This window comes from Orcinus orca, chromosome 4 (assembly GCF_937001465.1).
Source record: "Orcinus orca chromosome 4, mOrcOrc1.1, whole genome shotgun sequence".
Taxonomy (NCBI): Eukaryota; Metazoa; Chordata; class Mammalia; order Artiodactyla; family Delphinidae; genus Orcinus; species Orcinus orca.
The window spans coordinates 14,212,565-14,233,325 of record NC_064562.1 but is presented as its reverse complement, the minus strand read 5'-3'; the positions used below and the strand labels follow the sequence as shown (position 1 = coordinate 14,233,325).

Below are 20,761 nucleotides of genomic sequence, written 5' to 3'. Positions count from 1 at the left end.
GGAGGTTTTCCAGCGAAGGCATCTTGATAAGAAATAACATGTCAAACTGAAGATCGAAAGTACTAGATCAAAGCACTTAAAGATCGGCTGGGAGGATCCCTGTAAGCTTCATCTGAGTCTTCAAACCTCTCAGATTTGCTGTAGGATTCCTACCAGCACTTTGGCTTTTTTGTAACTTAATCAACAGTGAATTAAAAATGGGAAACGCAAACTAGAGAATTATAGAATATAACACTTTGGAAATGCTTAACGTATGAAGAGACAGTTTAAAAATTGGAGCTAGTGGCATTTTTTTTTTCTCATAACGTATCTGTAAGAAGCAGCACAGCCTCTGTGCCCTTCAGAGAAATTATCAAAAAAATCATCTGCACAGAAGCAAAAGAAAGGGGGAAAAGAGTTTTAATAATATTCAAAGTTTTTTTCCTGTAAAGTTTGTTTCATTTTATTTCAATGACAGATGTTGCAATTCAAAAATTAAATCTATATTTTAAAAAAGGCGTATAATATCTTTATTCTACTTCGCTTTTCTCATTCTTTACTTCCTTTGGGTTCTCTGATTTCAAATATTTTTAATTACAGCATTGCTAAAAGCCTTGTAAAATAGATTAGACACAGAAAATGCACATCTAATAATCATTGTGTTTGCTGGCTTGTTTTTATATCATTTAAAAATTGAGCTGCATTTTATAATGTCATAAGGGAAATGAAAATATAAAAATCTGCAATTTAAAATTAAAATGTCTCATATTTTGTAGGAATATTCAGCCACTACTTAAAAGCAAAGAAAAAAATAATTAAACAGTAAAACTTGTAGATTATTGCTTTGGAAAATCATATACTTTTGGTTATTTTCTGCCACCTGTGTATTATATACTATTTGTTTTCAACTTTATCCATTATTGCTATGAAGTTTATTAAACTATAATGACATACCAGGAGGAGGTATTCTCCTAAAGGAGAATATGTATGTACTTAACATGTATGTAATATGTTCGCTTATAAACTTATAATACTTCATGGTGTTATTTGTTTGATATATGAAATTCTTTACACCTTGGATATGTGCTTATGTCATTACACTTTTCTCAGTTGATAAGCTACCTAAATTCAATGACAGTCTCAGTCACAGATTTGAGGTTTAAACTGCATTGCAGTCAAGTCTTGGAGTGAAACAAGTATAGCCAGCTTATAAGTTTGACGTCTGCAATTACTGTTCATTTTCTAAGTTTTCCTGGGTATAAAGGCATGTTAAATTGCCTTTTCAGGAATGACTTTTTCTCGGCCAGATTACTTTCTTTTGGTTCATCAGTTAGATATGTATTCTATTTAATTTAGTAGCACAAAAGTTACTCATTCCAACTTGAAAGTGTCCATCCTGGACATTGTATGTGGTCAGCTTCATTATCTGACATTATTATTAAAAATGTGTTTGTGCTACTAAAGCAAGCTTTAATACTTATCTTTTTTAATGAATTATTCAGGTCATCAAATATAATTTCTAACTTGCTTAACCTAATTCAAGTCAGCATTTGTAGAATGTCAATTGGGTCAATATTAGCTCAGAAGAAAAAATTAAAAATCAATGAATATCAGGGTGAACATTTTAATTTTTACTCTTTAACCTAAACCATTTCCTATATTTTGAGGATTTAATATTAAAGACTCACTTTAAAATATTTAGTTTTTCAGAATTGTCCCTAATCTATACAACTATGTACAACAAAAATAGAAGGACCAGCTGCACTATTTCTTGGTGTCAACAGAAGATTTGACCTTGTTTTTCCTATAGCTTAAGGATTAAGTATAGCCCCAATGGATGAACTGTACATCATTTTCAAAAGAAGGTTTTCTGGAGGATAATGCTGAGTGTACAGATTCCTACTGTGACTGAAACTAGTGTCTATTTAATCTTATGCTCAAGATGGCCTTTTGTGACCAAATTGCTGTGGATTTAAAAATCAAGAAACTTTTAAATCAAGAACTGGCCTTGACAAGGAAAACTAGGAGTAGAATGTTACTGATTTTTTTTTTTTTTTCTGTGAGAGAAGTCAAAGAATCTGGTGCTATTATAAATGTTAGTAGATTTCAACATCATTTTGGATAAAGGGAAGTATATATATAAATTGCAAATGAAGAAAAGTAATAAGAAAGATCTTCAATTCCTTTACACGAAGCATATTCTATAGAAAACCTTATTTCTGGTGATTTAGGAACAGGGGATTATTTAATCCTACTCTGAAAGAAAGACATTATATTATTAGTAGTTTGGTTTGCTATAGGAAAGAATTGCACTGGGGAAGATTACTTAGAAGAATCGTCTTCTTCAGGAGCTATCACCACAAATAAAGCTGGAAATGTACCTCTTGTACTTTTTGATTAACTGTTAATATGTTGTCTGTAATGAATAACCATACTTGCTTGATTTGCAGAGTGGAAAACAGTGTGTCTAGGTCTTGGAGTTAATGCTTCTTAAAGGTACAAAGGATTGGATATATTTTGTAACCAACATATATTTACCTAAATAGATATACATCTTACACCTACAAAATATAATCATGAGCTGATTTAGGTACAAATCTACAATTTTTTTGAAACAATCACTACATCCCCAAATATGGATTTGAACATAGAACAGATACAGAATAGTTTTCCAATTAACACCCTCTAAGACAACCACTCCCGTGCTCCAGTGACTCTCCAATACTCTCAAAGTAGAAGCCCAAGTACACAAAGCCTGATGTCATCTGAATCAATGGCCCTCTCTGACCTCACCTCCTTCTAAGCTATTCTTCTGGCCCCTTGGAGCAGGCCCTTTGCATCTGTGGTTCCCTATACCTGACCACCCTTCCCCCAGATACTGATGTAGCATAATCCTTCTTATCCTCCTGTCATCCTCTTTGCTTCAATATCAAATTCTCAGAGGCTTACTTCAACAAGCCCATTGAAAACTGCAGCCCTTCCACATATACTTCAATTTCCTCTCACTGTAAGTTACTTTTCCTATAGTATTTGAGTTCTGATATACTATGTAATTTATTTATTTATTTATCATACCTATTGTTTGTTACCTGGCTCCCTTCACTAGAATATAAGTTCCATGAAGGCTTGAATCTTTTTATCAGAAGGTAGTCCCAGGAGTTTGAACGGTGCCTGTCACATTGTAGACATTCAATAAATGTTGAATAAACGAATGATCTCAAATTTGGATCATAAATACTTAGTTTTAGGGTACATGAAACATGTTTAGTCTGAAAGGTAATGTTTTTCTCAATTTATAAAAGTGTTTGTAAAAGTTACTCGGTTGACTGAACGGGTATATATCACAGAGGAATTCAGACATATGTAATCTGGCTCTCATATTTAATGATGTCTAATGAAAAAATGCATTTTCTAATAAAAATGATGTAATATGATTCTAAATAAAACTTCTGTTTGTTTTCTCAGCAGAATAAACTGGTCTTCTGGAAAAGTAACAAAGATGTTTCACTTATTGCAATACTTTTTATGACAATGAATGCACGACAAACTTAACACTGCCTTTGTTCAAGACAGCATTGAATAAAGGAAGTTTATTCCCAATGTAAAAGTTGTAGCCAGTAGTGCAGTTAATTAAGAGAAAATGTCAATAGAACTTAACATTGTCACAGGATAATGGTTCCTGCTGCTAGATATATGTCAAGAGACAGATAAATAAGATGGAGTGATTTATTAAGCAGTGCCACACTCCAGGCAATGCATTTCTAGAAGATTACAGCACTCCTTGGGTGGTGATGTAAGGCAGAGGACTGAAAACTAAGTGGCTTTAACTCTTTGGATAGTACAACAACAGTACAGAAATGTGGTGATTACGGACAGTCCCTGCTGATACAGCAAAATTACTTTTATATTTAGAAAAAAAGAAGAGATTATCATGATATCATAGAGGCTCTAAGTTAAAACAGAATCCCATCAACAATCTTTCATGAATTTGCAGATAACTTAATTATGTGGAAAAGTCATACTATTCCGAAATTTTAAAGGCCGAAAAAATTAAGATCACATCTATTTAAACTACAGACTTCTTAAAAATTCTGTTTCAGGCAACAAATTATTACTGATTTAAGAACTTGGTTATTTTTCTAACCAAAAACTGTATTAAAACAGTTTTTGGAAAAACATCCAAAGGTCTTTTATTCCTTTTCAATAATTTAAATAATATAATCCAATTTATTTTTAGATTGTTAATATTGATTAAATAATATCACAGAAGGTTTTAATTTAGAATCAACCTTTTGAATACTGGTATGGCATATTCTTTGCTTCAAATGTAACTCAGAATACTATCATGTGCTTTGATTTTCTCAAAGTCACAAGTTTCACTGGTTACTGGGAAATTGTTTTCATCTTAAAATTAATCTTATATCTGGTATTATACATTACAATGCTGCAATAATAGAAAATAATAAGAAAATACAGTTAACTATATTATTTATGACTTTCCCATGCATTATATTGCATTTCAAAAGTATTTACAATGTAAGTATTACATGTATGTTAACAATAGAAACCATAGTTCAGTGATGTTCTTAAGTTTAAAAGCATTCTATCAGGGAAATAAAAATTTTGGCATAGTATTTAACATAGATTATATCTATATAATAGAAAAGATCGCTTTTAGTTTTATTAATGTATTGAACAGTCAAGTCGTTATTGGCATTTTAAACTCAAAATATTCTGGTTTCTAATAGTGGCATTGTGAGTATACTAAAATAAAAACTGAAATATAATTCTCATCATCATAATCATTTTTATCTGGAAAGGGTCCATATGGTTCTAGACTGCCACCAATGGCAGTTTTTGAAGATTGCTTAGTTTAGGAAAATTAGCCTTCTGTGTGATGTTTATGCTTAATTATGTGCTATTTTAGCCACAGATCTCAATATATATTCCAAAAACAAAATACATATATTCACAGGTTTTATAAATTAGTCCCCAAAAGATTATTTAGTCTTTTCGAGCCCCAAAGAGCTGCATATATAAATTGGAAGCATCCTGAATCAAAACTTATAATTCCATTCAATTTGGTTCATTACTTTGTTGCATCTTTGGCCATATTATGCTACAGTTTATTACAAGTACATGTGGTAATGATGTGCTTACATAGGGAAAAATGTTCTTGTAGCTTTTCATGTCTAGTTGAATGACATAAAGTTGTTATGAATTTTGTTAGTGTATGGTTTTTACTGTAAGCATTTTCATTAGCTGGACTGGCTTTCCTAATACACTTCCTTATGCCTAATTACAATATGCTTCTTGAAATACTGCTTATTTTCTGTGAGGTAATAATGAGTATATAAAGCATTAAACAATGTGGCTGATTTCATCTCTTGCTATGAATGACAAAAATAGTGAGAAAATAATAATTACAATGTTGAGTGCCTTTTTTATGTCTTGCACACAGTTTTAAGTGTTTTATATCCATGAACTCTTAATTTTTCAAACACCTGATATAGTAGGTAATTATTATTTGGGGAACTAGAGCACCTAGAGGCTAAGAAGCTTGTCCAGCATCACACAGCTAGTAAATGTATAGATAGTTCAGTTTAAAACTGAACTGTCTCTTAATCAAACACAAAGATATGAAAAGAGTTGTTTAATTAGATATTTGTATTATATAATCATACAATCTTATAACTGAAAGAAAAAAATTAAATAATCTGACTCTTTTATAGATCAGGAAACAAAGATCAAGTGAATTAATGGGCCAGTTCATTTTTTCCATTGTCACTAGGCAAAGAAAAATTGGTTCCTAGTCTGTGTCCCTCTCTTTAATAGGTCATGACTCAGTATGAATTTGACCTAATTGTAATGCACCAGATAGTGGCCTATTTGTTAACTCTGCACCCGTTGTGACTTGGGCTTTCCTCAGTGTGATTATTATGATCTTATGATGGAGCTGTGTGTTTACTAGTTTGTTTCCCTCATTACATTGAAAGCTCCATGAAGACAGATACCACGCTGTCCTATTCACTCTTGTGACTAGATAAATAACTCTTATTTAATATCCAAGGAGATGCTTTCTAGATAATGAATAATTTTAAATGGTAAAGGCAGAGGAAATACTTTTAGGAAATGTTAAAGCAGAGTTTAAACAATGTATATTATTAACGGTTAGAAAACAACTGAAGCAGACAAACTGCACATCTGTCCCAAATGGAATGTTAACTTAGAGTCTGAGAGACAGAGCTGTAAATATAAAGAGACTCTATAAAGTTTGGTCACCCACAAATCAGAGAGCAATTTTACATGTCCACAGTGTGGAAGTATGGATTATGCATTGGTCTTTTGTTACATCTTGATGCCAAAAAAGAACAACTGTCATCAAGAAAGTAGTTTACAAATAAGAAACACTGATATACATGATGAAATATACGATGCTAATTTTTACTTTATGTTATGCATTGGAATTTCTGCCTTACAATTGTGAAAAGTTCAAGTTAAGGCCATGCCACATTTAAGGGTATTTAACAAAAGTATCACAGGACCTTATTGCCCTGTTTTGTAGACTGAAACAGGAATCCTAAATTTAGCATTATGTGTGTTACAGTTAGCTTATAAGTATGCATTTTAGAGATAGGTTAAGTGGTAAAAGTCTTATTTTTCAAAACATAATTTTGTTTTTAAAAGCTTTGGTAAGTTTTCCATATTTTTAGAAATATGACCATCATTATTAGAGTTCTAACTACATATTCTAACTACAGGTGAAGGGGAAAACGGAATGAGGTCAAACAAAAATTGAATTCCCAAATTTACATTCCAAGCTGATTGTCCATACTATCCTTTGATCCCAATACTTTAACTTTGATCAATCCTAAATCACCTTTAGAATAAATTTATCTTTGCAGATGTCTGGCCCTATTCTTTTGTTTTTCCCTAGCTCACCTGTGTTTGTTTGTATATTTCCTTTTCAGTTTTACTGAGATATAATTGACATTCAGTACTGTGTAAGTTTAAGTTGTAGAGCGTAATGATTCAACTTATATACATCATGACAAGATTGCCACAACAAGTTTAGGGATTATCTATCATTTTGTATAGATAAAAATTTTAAAAAAATTGTCCTTGTGATGAGAACTCTTAGAACTTACTCTCTTAACTTCCACATACAACATTCAGCAGCATTAATCATATTTATCATGTTGTACATAACAATCCTAGTACTTATTTATACTATAACTAGAAGCTTGTACTTTTTGGCTACTTTCATCCAATTCCTCCTCCCTTCACCCACTGCCCCATCTCTGGTAACCACAGTCTGATCTCTTTCTATGAGTTTGCTTGTTTGGTTTTGAACTATAATTGACCTATAACACTATGTTAGTTGCTGGTACACAGTGATTTGATATTTCTATACATTTCAAAATGATCACCATGATAAGTCTAGTTACCATCTATCACCATACAAAAATATTACATTATTATTGCCTACATTCCCCACACTGTACATTTCTGTCCCTAACCTTGTTACTTAAGCTGAGGGGTACTGTAATACGGTACTGTAAAAACACCAAGTACTATGAAGATGTCAATGCTATTTTAAAGGATTTATGACACCTGTTTTTTTATCATTTAAACTTAGATTAAAAAAATGTATTTTTTTACATCTTTATTAGAGTATAATTGCTTTACAATGGTGTGTTAGTTTCTGCTTTATAACAAAGTGAATCAGTTATACATATACATATGTTCCCATATCTCCTCCCACTTGCGTCTCCCTCCCACCCTCCCTATCCCACCCCTCTAGGTGGTCACAAAGCACCGAGCTGATCTCCCTGTGCTCTGCGGCTGCTTCCCACTAGCTATCTATTTTACGTTTGGTAGTGTATATATGTCCATGCCACTCTCTCGCTTTGTCACAGCTTACCCTTCCCCCTCCCCACATCCTCAAGTCCATTCTCTAGTAGGTCTGTCTTTATTCCTGTCTTACCCCTAGGTTCTTCATGACAAAAAAATGTATTTTCTTATAGCATTTTGGGAAAGAAGAGAAACCAACTCAGAAAATCTTAAGACCACCCTTCAAGTTTTTAAAATGTTTCTTGAAAGCAACTCTTCTGTTTTATTAAATACTAAAATAATGCTTTTAATTATGGTATGTACTCATAAGTAGTTCAGAAGAGTCAAGAACATGTTGTTCACACCAGTTCTTGTTCTATAAGCATTGTATGAGCAGAAATCTGATTTGTGCCTCATGTTCCTTAATTACTTTTACCTCTTCGAAAACCTAGTTTAGCATGGAAAGGATTTCCTGGCTCAAACCATAAAGAGTTGGTATTAAAATAAATGAAACCCAGGGGCTATCTCATGTATATAGTTTATGGAATAATTGCTTCGGAGCTCATTACAGTTCACTGGGAAAAACTAGTGGATTCACATCTTAGCGTCATGGCATTGTTTTCTGGTCACACAGATTAGTCACACTCCACACCTATAATGAAGGAGTTTAAACAGTCTTTGAAAGTATGAGAGTTCATCTTTTTCTTTGGTGTTGAAGAATTCTGGTGATAAAAAGAAAGAAAATGAGCAGCTTGTTATGTTTTAAATCAGCATGAGGAAATTCTCAAGTAGATGTGACAGCATTCAGAGTACTTGGCTCTCCCTTCGTTAAGGACTGCCTATAATAATTAGCAACAACAGAGATGTTGTTCTCACCTAAATAAAAATTACAGAGAGCCTTTTTGAGTTAATATCTGTAAGAACAGAATATAGAAAAAAACTTGTCTCTATAGTCCAGTTAACCTGTCACTGGGAATTACTCTCATTTTCTCTGTGTTCATTAGGGTCAGTAAACAGCAGAGCTAGCCAATATAATTTTTGTTATATTCAAATTGAATGTGAAATATCAGATAACATTACAAAGGAATGGCTTTAGCTACTGCATTTCAAGGCTTGAATCCTTTGGGGTTTTGTGACTAGGACATTGGCAAATTTCATATATTTGATATCTACACTATTAAAATGGATGTCTTTTTGAGTTATTCTCAAAGTTTTAAACAGATGCTTTCTCATCAACAATCTTTTCTGTTGCCTAATTTGATAGAGAAGAATGTCTGACTCTTCTTTTTGTGGAAATGAGAAAGTTGTGATTCTCTGTAACACTGCAATCCTTCTGGCAGTAGGAAGAACTCTTTATTTTCTTCCAAAAATTGTCCTGGGATCTCAGAGTCAGTGGGTTGCCTTTGATGTAAACTCTTGTGCAGCAGCCACCAGGTTATCTTCTACCATTCCTAAAGGTCCTCTTTATTCATCACTAGCAACTGTGGAACTATTTGATCCTTAAGAAAATTACCAAAGGAATTTTCCCTCTGTACTCCTTTCAATAATTCTGTCTGCTGCTCTCATCAAAAGTGGTTTATTTGGTCCCAATTTGGCTATGGCCCACTTACATGATGTTGAACATTCCTGCAAGGACTGTGTCTTTCTTATGATCATATTCAAAATATCTAGGTTGGGTATGGCATATAGTACATCCAACGAATATTTATTAAGCCGGTTAATACAGTTATTCCTTGTTTTTCTTTTGTTCTTTGTGTTCCTGGAGCATAGCTGGTATATAGTAAATGCTTGCTGGTAAACATACGTGATAGCCTGAAACATTTTACGTGACTATAAATATTTATACTTCATAGAACCAGACCATCTGAGGTAAACTCTGAAATTTCCCTTTGCAAGTAAACAGTAAACAAATTACATACAACCACATGTGTGAACAAGTCACGGAGGCCCTTCATGGCCCAGATGATATTAAGAGTCACTGACCATAAACTAAATATCAGAGATCTTCAAAAATCAAGCCCCAGTTTTTTTTTTTCAGTATGTTGATTGCAGAGAGATGTACATAGGCATGAAGATAAGGGAGGATATGAAATGGCAACAAAACTTGCATAAAATTGGTGTCTCATTCATGCATTAAACTGCCTAATTCACAAACTCTAATGTTCTAGCCAAACAGATGTACTAAGTTTATCTCTATAATGGACCATACTGATTTTGCACAGTTGGATTCCCTAAGCTGTTTTTCTGGAATGCTCTGAAGTTACAGATTTTTTTAAAAAATCAGGATTAGTAAACAGCTTACGTATATTTAACATTTTTCTGCTTTTAGCTGTCCCTGAACTCTTTTTTCAAACATCTATATGATAATACATGAAATGCCCTTTTCTTCCTACTCAATCTAGTCTCTAGTGGCTCATTAAAGACCGTAATTCTGAAATAATTCAGAAATATTACTGTACTTCTCCTTAAAAGACTATATTTTTATTAGAAATTACCACTAATTCCAAACTTCATTGCCTGTGCATGGACACTTCATTGACTGATTCTTTTTTTCATGGGGTTTTTGAAGTCTTTTCTTAATTTATTTTTAATCAAAGTGTAAAGATACTTTCAGTACCTTTTAATGAATTCACCTTTTCCATTGTTAGCAGGTGGAAGAATAGTAACATTTCAGAGATGAAGTAGTTAATCATATGCAATTCAGCATGATGCATCATTATGAATTCGTATAAATGTATAATCAACCCACAGGCTGTACAACTTATTTAAGGGAGCAGTTGAGATAGAAAAGTGCTTAACATATTTATAACTTTTGATATCTGAAGCCTGTTTACAGACTAGAAAAGCATGTAACCATATGGATAATTTTATTTATCTTTTTCTTTTGGGTGTTCTCCAAAACTTGCTGAAACTGGGCCACCTGGAGACAGAATTCAGAAAGCCAGTCCATAAGCTTGTCAACATTCTCAAAAGTAAGGCTTCAACCAATGGGAAACCTTATTTATAAGTTTCTCATCTTAGCTACTTGAGAAAATACACCAGTGAAGACATTCTGATAACTTCCTGTTTGGTTTAAGTGAGTTTAAGTCATTGGGCAATAGACTGTAATCTAATAAACACAATGTTGCAGTTAATTCCATGCTTGATTTAGTTAAGTATTTAGCATTTATTCACTTATTTAGTTGATCAGTATGCATTTATTAAACACCTAATACGTACAAGACACTGAATTAGGCAAAGAGACTATAAAGATAAATAGGACACTATCTTGTGTTCAAAGGACTCAGGTGGAGACAAAAGAAAACGCAAAGACTTCCTGAAGGAAGTGAGATCAGAATAAGAACTAGAGGATGCACAGGAATTTGCCATATGAAAGCAGAGAGTGGGCACAGAGATTAAGCAATTGGTAATAAAGGCATTTCACGATTTGAAAAGAGTAGAAGCAAAGGCAGAGAGGCAAGACACAGTCTTGTCTTCTGTCCAAGAGACAAAAGCAGTTTGGAATAACTGGACAATTACATGTGAGCCATGAGTGGTAGGAGATGAGAATCAAGACTGGTGAAGACCCAAACGATGGAGCATTGTTCATGCTCTAAATAACTTTAAACTGTGGGCACTGGGGAGCCAAGGAAATATTTGAGGAATGGGAATTATGTGGTTAGCTCTCCATGACAGTGATAATTTGAGTATATGTGTAAGTATGTGGAACATATATTTGCAGGAAACAAAACTGAAAAAGAAAGACCTATTATGAGATTCCTGTAGCTCAGATGAGAAATGAGATAGGCCTAATCTAGGTAAAAATCCAGGTCTTATCTCTCTAGGTGAGAAGAGATTTCCACTCCTAGAAATAAGTATGAAGTAAAATTTGCATGACTTATAGTTGGATATAAGGGATAGAAGGAAGAAAAAATCAAAACTGTTTTCAAAGTTTCTAACCTGTAAGTCTGAGTGGTTGCTAATGCATCAGCTAGAATAGAGAACACAAGAGGCTATAAAGGTTTAAAGTGCAAAAAAATCCAATTATTGGCATGTTGGAATTTGTGGTATCTCTGATATGTCCAGAGAGTCTAGTGAGAGTATATAAACCTAAAATTCAAGGATGATATAGATTTGGGAGTCATCTAGATTTTGGTAGTTATTGAAACCATGCACAGAAAAACTAGATGGAATGGGAAGAAGTGAGATAAACAGAGAGGTTAGTTACATGTAGCCTTACCACCTTCTATTTCTAGTCAGTACTCATGTTTATCAACATCCTAGTTATCTATCCTCATTTATTGACACTTTTGGCACACGGCTTATTTTCTTTCTCTCTAATCCAAGCCAACCATCATTACAGATGGCTCATCTACTCCTCTGGATTCTCAGTTGATCAGCTTTGAAGTTCTTCACCAACTCTTCAGGAATCCACATCTACACACCTGTAACTTGTCCTCTACTGTTTCATCTCAAAAATGTTAGGCTCAGGTGTCCCATTTTGTCAATACAAACTTTGAACTATCTCACACTGATATTTCTACAGTTGTTCTTTGGCCTCATCAAGAACTCTACTCTCTCCCAGTACCACTTTCTTACTTTCCAGTCTTACTCTCTATTACACTCTGATTATTGGTCTTTCTATTTTTTATTGCTCCATATACCCTAGAATCTACTATTTCACAACCACTGTCTTGCTAATAATCTAAAATAATCTGCCTCGTTATCCTTTTCTCGTGTGTCTAACTATCCACAGCTGAGACTAATTTGTTTTTTATTTACTGAGTAAACACTTATGTGACACTTCTATAAGTTACTGTATCTAAGAACTTCACATTTTAAAACCATTTAAATTCTCATGACAAAGCCATGAGGTGGCACATCCAGAGTGTTTCCTGCAAGAGAAGCTCACACCATCATACAAGTTTGTGATCCCCAACCTGGACTAAAAAATTCTTCCGTTTCACTGACTCTTTCCCCTATTTTGGGGACACGCTCTATAGAGAAATCAATCATCATGGTGTGAGAAAGCCAAACTATCCTATGGAGAAAGGCCGTAGAGGAAAACTGAGGTCACCAGCTCTCTGCCAGCATCAACCACCAGACGTGTGAATGAAATGAACAACCCTTCAGGTAAGTTCAGCCTCCAGACTTTGGGCTGTCTAGCTGAGGCTTCAGACATCATTGAGCAGAGACAAGCCATCCACACCATGTCCTGTCTAAATTTGTGACCCACGAAACTGATAAGTTTTCGAGGAATTTATTATGCAGCTCTAGTCACTGGAATACTACCAATAACAAGGTTATTGCCAAATCCAATGAACACCTTTCAAGTATTAATTTTACTTGATTCTTTGAAATGTTTAACACCGTCAACCAATCTTCCATATTCAAATATTGTCTTTACTTGGTATGTATACCACTAGATGGTACACATGGTACTTGCATCTTTCTTGTCACTACTTATTAGTTATCACTGAAATCTCATCTACCCATTCCTTTCCTTAGGGCTCTGTCCTAGGCCCTCTCTGAGTCAGTCGTCCTCAATCAGGAGTATGCAGTTGAGAACAACTACTCTGTACGATCTTGTTCACTTCCATGGCTTCAATTATCTCCTACATGCCAATATCTCCTCAATCTGTTAGCCCAGATGTCTCTTCTGTGCTTCTGACAAATATATCAAACCATTAACAAGCATTAGAAATATACCCCTGGATATTTCACAGATACCTCAACTCAAATGCACCAAAATGAATGTATCATCTTCCACATCACACCTGCTCTTCTTGATTTTTTTCCCCAGAAAATGACATCGACAACCAATACACGTAATTGCCCAATCCAGAAACCTAGGATAAAATTTCACCTCCTTTTTCTCCTTCAGTACCAATCCCCATAGCACTATATAATTTATCAGGTTCTATAGATTCCAATTCACCAATACCCTTCTCTTGATTCCCAGTGTCATCTTACCTTTGTGCAAGCCACATTAACTCTTTATTTAGTTATTATAATACTCTGATAATTTGTTTCCCTTTCCACATTGCTCTCTTTCAATTTTATCCATACTATAATCACAATGTTTCTGATTATAGTAAAAATTTAAACATGCATTTCCCTGTTTAATACCTTTAAATTACTGATAATTTCCCTGAAGATCAAATTCAAACCCCTGATAATAACAAATATATCTTCAGCCTCATCTTTACCAGCCCCATAGTCTATTCTGCATAGTCTATTCTGATTTCTCCCTCACTTCTTGGTCTTAAATTCTATCCTACCATCTATGTATCCTTTCCCCCATCCTCTTCTTCAATAAGCTCTTTGCATAGTTACTTCTGTCTCTGTTTATACAGTACTAATTCAAAAAGCCTTCTTTGCAACATTAAGATATATTCACCCTCTCCACGACTATGATCTCTAACAGTCTCTATCACACGTGGATTTTACATGTTTGCATCCCACAAGACTTGTAGCTCAATGATGGCAACGACTCCCTTGCTCCCAACTGTATACTCAGTGCCTAGCAAAGTTCTACTTAAATAAATAGCATGGATTAAATATCTACTAGATTAGTGATTAATGAATGGACCAAAAATATCTGCAATAAAGATACACAGATACAGAAAGGTAGCGGGAAAAAGCATGCTTACAGAGTTTTGCGGGATAGATTTTATGTGAGAAAGTAGAGATGAAAAGTCTAGACAAACCTTATGATTAGTTAAATGAGAATAGAAAGAATGAAATTTAATGGAAGATCCAATAGCAAGTGTATATAAAAAGTAAGATGTTATTGAGAGTTGTAAATATTAAGGCAAAAGAATCATGTGTCTCCATTGTGACACCTATGTCTTCTCTTCAATACATATGACAAGTTTGCAAGAAACTATCAATCCCCTAAGTATTTTATTATTTCATTTTCTATGATGGCAGTAGTCTCAAGTAAGGGGCTCAATAAATATTGTTCTATTCTGAAACAATAAGAGTCAAGTAATTACCTAGATAAGTTTAAAGAGTAGGCAGATTGACTACTGAATAACACAACAAAGACATTGTTTAGAATATAATGAAATTATAAGTTAACTGGTAAAAATTATATATTAAAGTGAAAGATAAAGCGTAAATTTCTTATCAGAATCTTAAAGTCTTTTCACTGCCAATGAATATTTTTAATACATGAAACAATGTCTCTCAACAAACAGCAAGTCTTAACATCTCTTATACACATAAATAATTAAGCAATATCTGCTCTGGTAGTAAGTATTTTCATAAATCTCAGTAAGTATTTATCTGAGAAATAGAAAGGCTATTTCTCAGAATCGGAGCTTGGGAAGGAAAATCTCCTCTTGAGTTTCTTGTGAACCTTACCTCTGACATTCATCTTTGGCTTTGTTGATAAAACTGAACTTACAGCAAAAGATACTGTACCATTTTTTACTGAAAATCTGCTGTTTGAGATCCACTAGGAAAGAGCAAGAAATGTTCTTTTCTTAGCATTGCTGTAAAGACCTTTAGAACACTTACTGATGTCAAGACACAGAACGTTCTTAACTGAATGCATGGCATATGAAACATCACATTCCTTTTTTGTACTGAAATATATATATTTTCCTTACCTTGCTGTACAAAGGATCCATACACAAACCACATGGAGTTGTAGAGAGTGGTAGAAGTCATCGATCCCATTTGTAATCTTGGGGGATTAAGCCAATTCAAGAGGTAGACCAGTAGACCGACCAGAAGAACTGTGCCAGCAATGCAAGCCCATAGTGAGAGATCAAATGGTGCAAGACAGGCAAACATATCCACTGTCTTTTCAGCCCTTCGAAGTAGGACTCCCACTGAGTAGTCCATGTAACGTGTTGTAAAGTCCACCACATTCTCACGGTCTGGGGTGATAGTCAAAGCAGAAATCCCTATGTCGGCCCTCTGAGAAATTGAAAGAGACAGGAATACATTAATAGTGTGAAAAACAACTTGATTTGTGGCACTTTAGCTTGCCTTGAGGAAAATAAAATAGATGCCTCAGGCAACATCTTAAGCCTTTTTATATAAACTGAAAAACACTGCAGAGACTTCTTAGAGAAGACCTATATGTGAATTTTTCATTTCCTACTGCAAATCTTGGCCCACCAGAGTTAGACAAATTACCTTGTTCATATTATCAGTGCATGTGAAATCAGTGAAGAATATTTCAGACACAGATAATGCCTGAAGGAAATTGTCTTTTTTCCTTGGGTCATTTTATCAAAGCCATCATTAACACAGTAGCAAAGGTAAAACTTATTCTAAAGAATTTTTCCTGAGAAAATGTTCCCAAGATATTCAACATGTTCTTAACATCTAAGTTATCAAAAAAAAAAAAAACCTCAACGTGGCATTTCACCCTTGGTTTAGATTTCTCTGGATCAAAATTTATATTATTGGGTTCTAAATATATTAGAATTTATTAGAGATTTCATAGCATTAAGTTATAACATCATACACCAGGGGTTGCTACCATAATTTTATTTTTAAACCTCGAAACATTTTAATGAACAATTAAAGATTAAGGAAACAGATAATTCTTCTTGGAGCAATAACCATTGTTCTCAGTATGTGTCTCGGATTCTCAGTGTTAGCACTCAGAACCACACAGAGCACATGCTATTTTACTTATATAAGGCACATGGCAGAATTGCAGTGACAGCACATAACAAATGACTTCACATTTAAATTCTATGATATGAAAACATATTTAAATATCTAAAAGATGCATCTTATTTGAAATAATTATCTGTGGCTGTGACTAAAGCTGTGCAAAACTCCTTTCAGACAAACACAAACAATAGTAAATTGAACATTTTTATTATTCTTTTTTTTTAATAGTTTGATGAAAGAATATAGAAACTGGTTTTAATGCCTTTGGAGAAAAAAAAAAGACATGAAAATTAACATGCCTAGTGGAATGCTAAACCAATTCCCATACATCTAGTCTCTGAAGTAATAACAGCTGCAAAAACAGTCTAGCTAAAGTTAAGCATTGCGTGTATGTGTGTGTGTGTATCAGCCCATCTATACAGTGCTAAGTATTTAAATAACTTTTCTCATTTAATCCTTACAATGAGTTATGAATTACATGTTTTCCTCTCCATTTCATAGACGAAGAAACTGAAACTTCAAGAGTTTAAGTAACTCATTCAGTTCTCACAGTTAATAAGTTTAGAAGCCAGATATTAAAGCAATGTTTTTCTTACTGCAAAGCCAGGGCTCATAATATAATCACTTTACCATACTGCAAGAAATCGTTTGTTTTCCAAATGACTCATATTGTAAGCAATTAGAATAACTGGTTTTAGGAGAGTTTTTACCTTAAAAGAGTCTGAAATTTTGCTTTTCTTAATTGTACTATTTACACTGCAACAAGGCTACATTAACATAAGAATTATGAGTTTCGGATTATTAACTGAGAGGTATTAAAGTTAATAACTCTATATAGAAATGAATTTTCAGAGAAATAGTTATTGCTTTCAAGCTCATATATTTATTTAGCATAGCTTAGTTACTAGGAATTGGGTCTTTTCAGAAGGAAAATCTAACCTGGATCCTTAGCTCTCTAGTCCTACCTTTTCTGAGCTTCAGTTTATCTATTTGTGAAATGAATATAACTGTCCTTAGTATGACTATTGTGAGCTGACTCATTTATCTCAATCTTAATGGTGAATAAACAACTCCTCAAGATTCAATTAGGCTCTCAAAAAGTACATTTCTTTTTTCAGGATATTAAAGTACTGTGGATCAGTAATTTACGAATTGATGCACTAGGGACCCAAAGCATTTTATGACTCAACTAAAGTCAGAAAATTCCACCTAAGGAGAGATTTGCTGACATGTTGATTGAATATTTGTAAATGTTCATAAATATTTTGCTAATAAATAAATGTTTTACATTTAATGATTATGAATTAGAATAGTCACTATACTGATTTTAATAATAGATATTTGTATGTATCACAAAGTGAATTTCTATAATGTAATAAAGAAAAATATCTAGGGAAGATGTGCTGTGGTTTGTTATTATTTTCTTTTGGAAAAGTGAACTGATTATTTTGTATGTGCTAAAATATTTATTAAATATAGTAATTGCTTGTCCTAGTTCTATGGAGAACTTCCTCAATTCTGGTCCACTTTCAACACTTGGCTATTCTATTCTCAAGAAGAAATTGCCAGTCTCCCTGTGGAGAGGATACTAGAATCATATAATGGGCTTTTTCAAACTGCACAAATGCATTTGCATACACACAAGACACATACTTATACACACACATTTTCCTGTCTCTGAGATTTGTATACACCTTCCTAAGGAAGTACCTCAATCCAGCCTTCAGAATCAGTGATATAGCAGACCACCATGCTTGATATGAGTATGTGATAGTCCTTACTTGTAGAGAAGCTGTACTGGAGCAGAAAAAAAAAAGGCAAGAACCACTGATTCAGAAAGATGGTCCTAAAACTTTTTGAATATGTCTAAGTAACCAGAAAGGATCAATCACATGTATCTTTCTTCCTCCCTCCCCTCCCTTTCTTTCTTATCTTTCTTTCTCTTTCTTTCTCTCTCTCTTTCTCTTTCCTTCTATTATTAGTCTATTTATTTCTGTATGTATGCATGCATGTGTGTATGTGTATGTCAACTCACTTGTTCAGTTTCAACAATGACTTTTCAAACCATTAGCCTCATAAAACATTTAATCTTCCTAATTCTCAGATGACATTCACTGCTACTTTATAGAGAATCAGAAGATACTGAATTAAAATTCACACTTATTTCTACTTCTCAACCTATACCCCACATCCAGCTTATTCTATTTAACTTTTATTTGTGATAGAGGAGATGTCTCCTTTCTAATGCCAAACCTCCATCAGTAAACTTATCAACAAATCCCCTCCAGTTCAGATGCTTAAACTCCCATCTCTTGTATTCAACATCATCTACCAATTGTTGATTTCCCATGAAAAGGTTAACTCTTTCTCATTAAAATAAAAACAAAAAGAGAAAAACCTTTCCTTTTACTCTCTCTGACTTCTGACTCCCACTTGCTACCCTTTCTCTCTCACTTTTTCATAGTCAATTTTCTCTAAAGATTTGTCTGTATTTCCACACCTCACAGTCACTCTGGAAGACTCTTTTGTATTCATATTATCGAGTGTTCGACTACTCAATGGACGCAGCGCTTCTTAATGTTTACACTATTGAATCAAATGGATATAATTTAGTGCTCATCTGTTTAGGCTTCTTGACAATATTTGACAGTGATGATGGCCCCCTCCACCATAAACATTATTTTCCTTGAATTTCATGTCATGATTAAGCCTCTTTCTCAGTTCCTTTTCAAGCCCATGTTGGCAATCCTCTGGACTTGGACCTACACCCTTTTTTCATATGAGATCCTCTGCCTAGGCAATCCCATTCATATCATTACCTCCATTGACTCCCATCTATACACATGATTTACAAAATTTACATTTGTAGATACAGAGATGAGCTCTGGAGTATATACTGATTTATGCAATTACATAATTGATATTTCTATTGGATGTCTCAAAAACATCTCAAATTTAACATGGCCAAGATCATACTAGAGGCATTCAACTCAAACCAGTCCTCTTCCAATATTTTCTGCTTCAGTGAAAATCTTCTTATGTAAGTCTTAAATCTCGGTGATCTCATTATTTTTCTCAGTCTTATTTCCCTATCCTGTCTGTCACTTCTGATTCTACCTACTGAGAATCCTAATATTCATTCACTTCTCTACTATTTTCAGCTCTCATCATTGCTTTCCAGGGCTCCTTACGAGTCTACCTGAAATCTACCTTTTCTCATCTCTAACCTCCCTATTGCAGCCAAAGTGTTCTTTCTGTTGAGCACATCTGATCCTGTCCCTGCCACAATGTAAAGGTTTTCAGTGGATTTGCACTGCTTTTAGGAAAAAGATTAAAATCTTTAACAAAGCCTATATATCTTTGGATACACTATCTTCCACCTACCTCGACATATTCCTACTGGACCATTTTTCTTTCCAGCACTTCTTCCCAATGCATGATCTTCATACATGCTGATTGTACTGTCTGAATTGACCCTCCTGAAACTTCTTCAAGTAAACTTTTATTCATATTCATAAATCAGCTCAATTATCACTTCCTCAGGAAAGCTATCCATGGCTCTTTTGACTGGAATAGTAATTCTTTTTGTTTACACCATCAGAAGCCTGTATCCCTCACTTCCCTAACAGTATGAGAGTTGCAATTTTACATTATTTGTATGATTTTTGAACAATGAATTTTTCTACTAGACCACAAGCTCTGTGAAGGCAGGGACTGTCACTTTTTAAAAAAAATGACATGTTCCTGTATCAAGCACATTTGTCTGGCATAGATTCATGATTAATAAATACTTGTTTCATATATGAATGAAAGAAGATAGAACATTCACTAGATATTCATTACCCAATTCTTATAAATTATCTCTCTATTTCTCAGCATACTTGACGGAGAGGGAATTTTACAGAATAAAAATAAAATGGCAATATAAAAATTTGCTAAATTTTGTAGCAGTGACAAAAAATTTATATCTTCATGAATGCTTACTTCAATAATTAAAATCAAGTTCTTGGCTTATCAATTTATTTATGTTTATGTCATTTGCCACTAGCTAAGGTAATTGAGTCTACTATAGTATGTTTAATATATTACAAAATATTATTATATGTCAAGTGTTTAATGTAAAAGTGATTATTTGAATTGTGATAATTAGCACTAAACCTGGAATATAGATAATTGTTTTTCAAAACTATTCTAATTACACAGTTGTAACATTTTTCTTGAAAGGAAATATTTACATTCTTTCAAGTCATGAGAAGGAGATGGATGGATAATACAATAGGGCATGACAAATACGCCACATGATCATTGACTCTTAGAAGTTTACACTCAG

The 20,761-nt window shown here is 33.7% G+C and overlaps 1 protein-coding gene across 3 annotated transcripts in view; it reads right to left on the bottom strand.

The window, feature by feature from the left end:
• GRID2 (glutamate ionotropic receptor delta type subunit 2) overlaps positions 1–20,761 on the bottom strand; it is a 1,386,623-nt gene that overhangs the window by 301,528 nt on the left and 1,064,334 nt on the right. For all 3 annotated transcript variants that reach the window (XM_004276975.4, XM_049709175.1, XM_049709174.1), the window contains one exon: positions 15,408–15,720. In XM_004276975.4, coding sequence (XP_004277023.1) covers positions 15,408–15,720 — 313 coding nt within the window. The remainder of the gene's footprint in view (positions 1–15,407; positions 15,721–20,761) is intronic.